General features: G+C 35.1%; 1 protein-coding gene across 2 annotated transcripts; it reads right to left on the bottom strand.

Annotated features, from left to right (window-relative positions):
- Window positions 1-1,110: 1,110 nt before the first annotated feature.
- LOC140880141 (alpha N-terminal protein methyltransferase 1) lies at window positions 1,111-6,196 on the bottom strand. 2 transcript variants are annotated; one of them, XM_073284300.1, is made up of 8 exons: window positions 5,922-6,196; window positions 5,713-5,836; window positions 5,314-5,372; window positions 4,733-4,852; window positions 2,439-2,540; window positions 1,805-1,859; window positions 1,587-1,684; window positions 1,111-1,465 (listed from the first exon to the last, which is right to left on the bottom strand). In XM_073284300.1, the coding sequence occupies exons 1-8, from the start codon at window positions 6,168-6,170 to the stop codon at window positions 1,337-1,339; spliced, it is 936 nt and encodes a 311-aa protein (XP_073140401.1). In that variant the 5' UTR covers window positions 6,171-6,196; the 3' UTR covers window positions 1,111-1,336. The 2 variants fall into 2 exon arrangements, with proteins under 2 accessions (XP_073140401.1, XP_073140400.1); XM_073284299.1 differs by having other exon boundaries at window positions 1,116-1,465; window positions 5,692-5,836; window positions 5,922-6,195.
- Window positions 6,197-7,538: the final 1,342 nt, after the last annotated feature.

Below are 7,538 nucleotides of genomic sequence, written 5' to 3'. Positions count from 1 at the left end.
GCGGAACAAGACTAAATAAAGCTAAACTGAAACTAATGCAGCCCAAAGCCAACAAGAGCTTCACACACAGAAGAGTAGGAGCGCAGATGCCACACAATAGAGTCGGCTGTCAGAAGCTACAAGAAAAATTAACGACTACACATTTAAACAGTATAATTTGATGTTCATGACCGTTGCAAATCAAAGCTATAAATAAGCAGATGAAGATCAGTTGAGGTACACATATGGAGAAACACAGATATAGAGAGACAAACGCGCATACAAGCTACATTCTCGTATTCTCAAACATTCAATCCGTCAAACTAAGAGCTTTAAAGAACCATTGAAGCAACTGATCTAGCACACTACTCAAGTTATATTTGATCAAGTGTATAATCAAATTGTGCTAAGTATATTGAGTTGTAAACTCATTATTAAAGATCAGTCTAGTGTTCTGCAAACACTATCGTTGTAAAAAAGTTCAGTCAAGGGCTGTAATTCTCAAAGATGAGTCTAGGAGCTCTGATATAGACAGTGATAAGTCCTAGTCTTGGATTAAGGTGTTGCAAGCTGTTGTAATACTCAATCCTTCTAGAGTAAATCCTTATGAGGCTTAATAAAAGGTGACATAGGAGTTTCAATCTCCGAACATCCATAAACAATTTGTTCTTTATATTTTAGTCGAACACTTTACTCTTTCAGTCTAGCCATTTGATACTTGTTCAATCTGTTAATTGACCGTTTTCCGCACATACATTTGTTGGTCAATTAACAAGTACATTTGACAACTACAAATGAATTCAAAATTGAAAAACTAGTCGAGGATCCAGTCGAGGTCCAAAACACTATCCCAACAAGCATTAACGATCCTAACAAATAAACAAGGTGTGAATTTAAGATTTTAATTTATTATCTAATTGTAAACATTAAAACTATAATCGAAATCCATATATTTGAAATATATAGATCCAAATACCACCAAAATTTATTTGTTTTTATTTTTTCCTTTGATCATGGCCAAAATGCTGACTCATGAAGCGCAAAATTAATTAACAAGTGGTCTCCATTTCCCACGTCATTCAAACATCTTTGCCCTACCATTTGGCCGATAAGCTTAACAAACAGAAACAAGTTATGCATAGACCATAGTATACACCATTGGTAGTATCAAGGGTCAATATTCTTCATAAAATGTATGCTAAACACACGAATTAAAAGGTACGAAGCGAAACGAAGAAGAATCCATCTTGCACGTCCACGAGCCCAATGGAAACGAGATTAAGACTAATATCTATGAAGAAACCTCACGAATAGCTATTGCTTTACCAAAAATAATACAGAATTTGATAGTTGATAATCATTTGATGATTCCAGGTCTATTGGGTAGCTTCTTTGCAGATCTTGGCATGCTGGCTCTCAGAGAAGATTCACATGTCAATGCATACATCTTTACAGGGAACAATCCGGCTGGGAATCCCTTTTGATCCTGGGAAAAATTGAAAACCAAATTGATATGCGTCAAAACAATATGTAAGGTATCAACTATCGAGCATTCAAGAGTGCTAGCTCTTTCTACCATATTACAAAACTAGGATATGGCAACATACCTTCATTCTGTGTATATTCAGTCCACACTGCTTGAACAGCTGCTTGAAATATATATGCGATCTGGTGACACTCTTGTCTTCTTTATCCAAAACAAAACCTTGAAAATTTTAATGAAAGTGAGAAACGACAATTACTCTATCTCAAACCATGGAGAACATGACTAACACGTGCATCATTCGGGAAAGTACATGGATTGAAGGGAGAAAAGATTTATTACCACTTCTAGCAATGTTCTCCTTCATAACAAAAAGTCCACCAGGTTTTAGACCAACCTATGAGAGAGGATATACCAAGAATCATGATGAGCTCAATGAAAGCATAAACTATCAAGGAAATATGTCCACACCACACATTAAATTTCTTACAAAATCACAATATTCCGAGCTCCACGAGATTTGAATGTCAAAATATATATGTTTGATTTAGTCTTTTATACTTTTGATGACAATAAATCTTGTTTACTTTCAAAAATTTCCTTCAGATAGCTGAAAATTGCAACATTATCTTATTTTAGAAACTAACAGGGATCTTCCCTGCTGTCCAAGATTTATGGACTAACAACAGATTCACTACAGAGTTCCACACCAACTCTAGCTACTACAGAAGCTACATTACAGGTCCAAAACATCCAAAATGATTAGTAAAATTATCATAGAACCATATTAAATAAAATAGAACCGTACAGAGATGATAATTATTTACATGATTCTGACACTCATCGAATGTATGCCCACATGGACAAGATTAAATCTGATCTTAGAGGAAAAAAAGATCAGATATGCAAGAATGTTGAAACTGTAGGAATCTTTCTCTATCTACAATGCTACTTTAAATAGACAGAATCTTCTTACCGCTGCTCTTTTAAAAAATGACACAAAGTCGTCATCTGAAAGATGTCCAATACACCACTGCACCCATATGATATCATACCTTTCTGCTTCCGGGGTGAACTCCTAAATAAGAATGCCAAGGAGAGAAAGAGCATGTTCAATTAGATGAACTACGATGTATCGATTAGAATACCTAAACAAAGGTTAAAAGTTGAATATCAGATAAAACATTGAAAATGATTTGGTAAATTGAAATGTATAACTTCAAGAAATATAGCTAATAAAAACAATCAGCGAGTCAGATGGGTAATCATGGCTTTACATTTTAATATATTTTCTTGTGTTAATTGATTACGATTTGAAGAATTTGAATTGTTTAAATTGATTTTATACTTCCTAATCATGGTTTTTGATTGCACGTAGGTAAAAGAAATGAAATTCAGACAAAACAGCGGAGAAAGAAACGTGTTTGGACTTGTTCAGTACATCAGCATCAAGTCGCAAGTTGAAAAAGAGTTCTCCATTATATAAACAATGCTCAAGCGTTATGCAATGTTAGGATCGTCCAATAATAGAAAGTGAATTAAAGGCACAAAACAAGAGTGACGTATAATGCTATGAATTGAAGGGGAAGTCATGTGTAAAATTCCTTTGAAGAAATCAGATGCATGGTCTTGTGCTTGTCTTGTACAGTGGATCATGCGTGAAGAAAAAGAAGGAAATAATTTGCCATAATTCGCGAGACAAACCAAGGTGCACGAGACAGAATTGTACCAGCAAATCCTTCAAATCTTGGAATGATGGAAAAGGAAATAACTGGGAGAAGGATCCTGGCCCCTTCTCGACTGTAAATTTTGCAAGAGCCCAAGGAAAATTAATTTTGAAAAAAAAAAAAACAGAAGTATAAACAGGAGATATATAAAATTTTGAGGGACTTCGGCACTTCTTAGCTCTCCTGGTGGCGAGGCCCTTTCTCGTGTTTTCTTTTATTCTCTTTTACTCTCAGAACTCATTACACTGATAATTTCGAGTTGATTATATGAAATTGTGTGGCTATGTTTTAATTCTTGGTTGGAAAGATGATACCTTAGAATTTTATTTTCTCTTGAGAATAATATATATTGTTTAATTTTTGTTGGAGTATCAAGTGTTTGTTTATTTTATTCATGCTTGTGTGCTTGACTATTAGTCTTAATCAACTGATAATATTTTTCATGCAATCTAATGTCAAATTAAATATCAAATCTATAATTGTTTGAGCAACCTAATTTTCGAAGCAACTATGATTAGTAATTTTCTTCTTTTGAATTTATTAAATATTAATATGTAAGGACATCTTCAGTATATTAAATACAACAACTTGTTCTTGTGTTATTTAGGTAGTGTTTGCAACCTCTAAAAATAAGTGATTATGGAGATTCTCTTCACAAAAGGTAGTGTTTGCAACCTCTAAAAATAAGTGATTATGGAGATTCTCTTCACAAATTTGTGAAGAGAATCTCCATAATCACTTATTTTTAGAGGTTGCAAACACTACCTTAGATTCATCATTCTCACTAGATTTTGGTGTTATCTTTGACTTAACCTTAATCGATTGCTTTTGAGTTAATTAATTGAAAAGATTTAAACTAGAACCTTGTTTCTGTTTAACTAAATAGAGGGTAAGATAGAAATTAAATTTCAATGACGAATATTCAAACATTTATTAATTTTAAGAGATGCAATGGTTGAGCTAATATATTCCAAAGATGTAGTCAACGGAAAACCAAGATTTTTTTTCATTGATTGTTAGTAAATTAAATTTTTATTTGCATGCTATTTAATTCTGTTTTTAAACTCAAATTTTATTTTCCTTGTCTGCTTGTCCTTGGTATAAATTTTAAAAAATCTCCACATTTTAATTTTATTGTTTCCAATTCTTAGCACCATAAATACGCACCTCCTCATGGGAAATATCCTTACTCACACTGTCATTTTTAATTAATTTGATTCAGCTGGTATACTTTGGGTGAGATACTACGAATCGAGAAGATTATAAAAAAAGGAACCTAGGAATGGCCTAGTTATCAAGTTACCAATCACGTTCATTCATTTATTTAAACAACCTGACTAGATAAAATTACATTAAAACAACATTCCCCAATCAAATGATACCACTTTGAATAAAAATGTGAACTTTTTTTTCCTTCATTTCTACTAAAATGGTCAACATGGCCAAGAGGGAAACTAATATTAACAGAGTACCAACTTCAACACCTTTTGCAGATGATGACAGATAACTAGATTTTACACAATAATACACAGAAACATTCTACCTGAAGTGGAACTCCAAAAAAGTTGACAGCTCTGTGCTCCTCTGTAACCATCAAATTATCTGGCGCCAAATTTATACGAGCAGCATCTAAAAAATGTTCAACAGGCTCAAGAAGGTCAACCTGGATCATAACAAGTACAACAACAATTTTAAAGAATATATTTAAAATTTTAAAATTACGTTTAAATGCTCACAAGTCACAATGCATACAGCATTCAGGGACCAGAACTCAAGATAAGCAAAAGCATCATATCTAGCCATTTAAAAACATGATGCCATGGACTGCCTACAGTCAGAGAATTTACCCATGAAACGATCTTAACTGCTTAGATTTCATGTAACAAGAAAGGGAACAAAAGGGAATTGAAGAACTAAAAACATAAATGAAAAGAAAATGTAATTATAGATTATGAAAAACAATAATACGATGTCATAAAAGCACGAGGAAAAAAAACGAATGAAAAGAATTAATTCATTGCATCATGTAGTGTGCCTGGAATAACATGGTAATGGCAATTCATGGTAATGGCAATTCAGATGCACCACGTAAAGCAATATGTACACAAAGCTTAGGAGAACTACCTCCTTGAAATATCTGATAAGAAGGTTCTTGGATATCCTCCCAATTCCCGCGCCACAATCTACCAGGATTTGCAGAAACCGTCAATTTTAACATAGCAGCCAGTGAATGACAGATTGTTTAACTAAATAGTATGAGAGCAAAATGTTACAAAGAATCACAATATTAGTTGAATAAGCATTCAAGCAAAGACCCTAACCAACTTTTAGATGCAGCTACCTACTTGGTTTTCCACAAAAAACAGAGCTTAGAAATAGAAACCTCGACTGAGTTATTCAATAGATAAATGGTGAGCTCAATTTCAGTGAAAAGATGTTTGCTGAAGCAAGATCTAATGTAAAATACAAGTATTTTACAAATCTACAAGAGGATGAAGGTACCAAGAGCAACGAGCCTTACACCTCTGCCAGCATTAGGAAATCTCTCACTCAAAAGCGCGTTCAAGAACGACTCACTAGCCTCTATATCAGGTTCGTTGATGTTTGCGTAGCCTCCCATCACTCCATCCATCGTTGCCTCCACACCCTACGGACCAAAACAAAGTAGAAATTGAAAACTTTGAACACAAACACACAAGTTTGATTGAAACAAAAGGGTTGGGGCAGCATACTTGCCAGTAGCCGACGCCTTGGGAGTACCACTGGGCTTTCTTCAGAGGGTCAGATTCTCCCACCTCTTCACGCCACATCTCCTGTGGATTCTTGAATTCACGGCCATCGGAATCTATCCCGCCGCCGTCCATGTCGAGGCACACGCTCTCTTTCAACAATCTCCTTGAAAAGTTTAAGTGAATTGGGGGCCGATGGGAAATTCTGATAATGTGGAGTCCATTGTATGCTGATGATGATGTGAGTGGCATTCAAGAAGATCGGCCACTTTTTTTATTTATTTTTTATTAGTTTTATGACAAACCCTTTAAGACGGTCTCATACGAAACAAGTCAACCCGTTAAAAAAAATTAACCCGTTAGTTGACAATTGGACCATCTTTCAATCCCGCTTCTCTCATTCTCTCACCCATAATCGGATTCGCAATCTCTCTCGACTCTCCATCGCAGAAATCAACAAGGAAACCGATTCTCATTCATCGCTCCATCTAGAATCAATGGGTTCGAACTGAGAACCTCAGGGCTTCTTCATCTTCTTTACTGTCGTCGCCTATTTCATCCACAACCATCGAAAATCGAGATGTGTGTAGCAACTATGCTGCTGCTTTTCTGCGTAATTTGAAGCTCGTAGTCTTTGCTAAGCCAAGAAGAAGCGTCGCCTCAAGGAGATGAGGGTTCAGGTCTCCAGTGGTGCAGAAATCCTACGACCACATATCTAAACAGGTAAGACAAGAAAATCTCATAGATGGATGTGAGGAACATTTCTCCTTTGCCCTTTTTAAGGATTTCGGTTGTATTATTATTGTTGGGATATTGAGAATTTAGCCATCATCTTTGTGAAATTCTTGGGTCTTTTGTTTTTATTGTTTTTGGTGTGTGCGGAGGACTTATGAGATGTTTCTGCGTGCGGGTTTATGTTCTTAGTTGCCTCAAATTCTCGAGTAATAATGTGAAAACTCGTTCTTTGGATGGAAAAAACTGTGTTTTGTATGGTAATTGGAAAAATAGCTAAATTAAAGATGGGCATTACTAAGTTTGTCTATGGAAAAATTATGTTACTTTAGCTGGTTTCTTGTTACTCGGAACAGAAGTAGGAATATGTGTTTCAATAGTTTCTTGTTAAAGTTTAAGGCAATGGCTCTGAATTGGGCTCATAGATGGTATTATTAATATTTTATCATCATTTTAAGGGAACACAAATTATGGGAGGTTGCTTGTTTTCGCACTTCTGGTTTATCTCTAAAATTGTTGCTCGTGGGTTATTTAGCTGAATTTTAATCTGCCACCTGTGTTGTAGTGATGGACAATTACAAAAATACACCTCAGTATCTTTATGGCCTCACACCTCAGTAGCTGAATTTCGAGCTAACAGCTAGTTTGACATCAATACTAATAGTGCGACAGCTTTCATCAAGAATTCAAGGAATCGAATCCTTGATCTCTAGTTCAGATCCAATAGGAATCCAGGAAGGGTCATTTGCATATAAGTTTCTCACTGATCAGTTAAGCATATCAGAGTCAAGGCTCCTAATACTGAAAAAAGATGATTATCTTAGTTCCCTTCAACGAGGTCCAACCGATGGTGGAGTTGCTACCATTGTTGACGAGTTTCCTTATATT

The sequence above is a fragment of the Henckelia pumila genome, chromosome 2, assembly GCF_033568475.1.
Source record: "Henckelia pumila isolate YLH828 chromosome 2, ASM3356847v2, whole genome shotgun sequence".
Lineage (NCBI taxonomy): Eukaryota > Viridiplantae > Streptophyta > Magnoliopsida > Lamiales > Gesneriaceae > Henckelia > Henckelia pumila.
The sequence above is the reverse complement of the archived record's forward strand: the minus strand, read 5'-3'. Positions and strand labels throughout refer to the sequence as shown.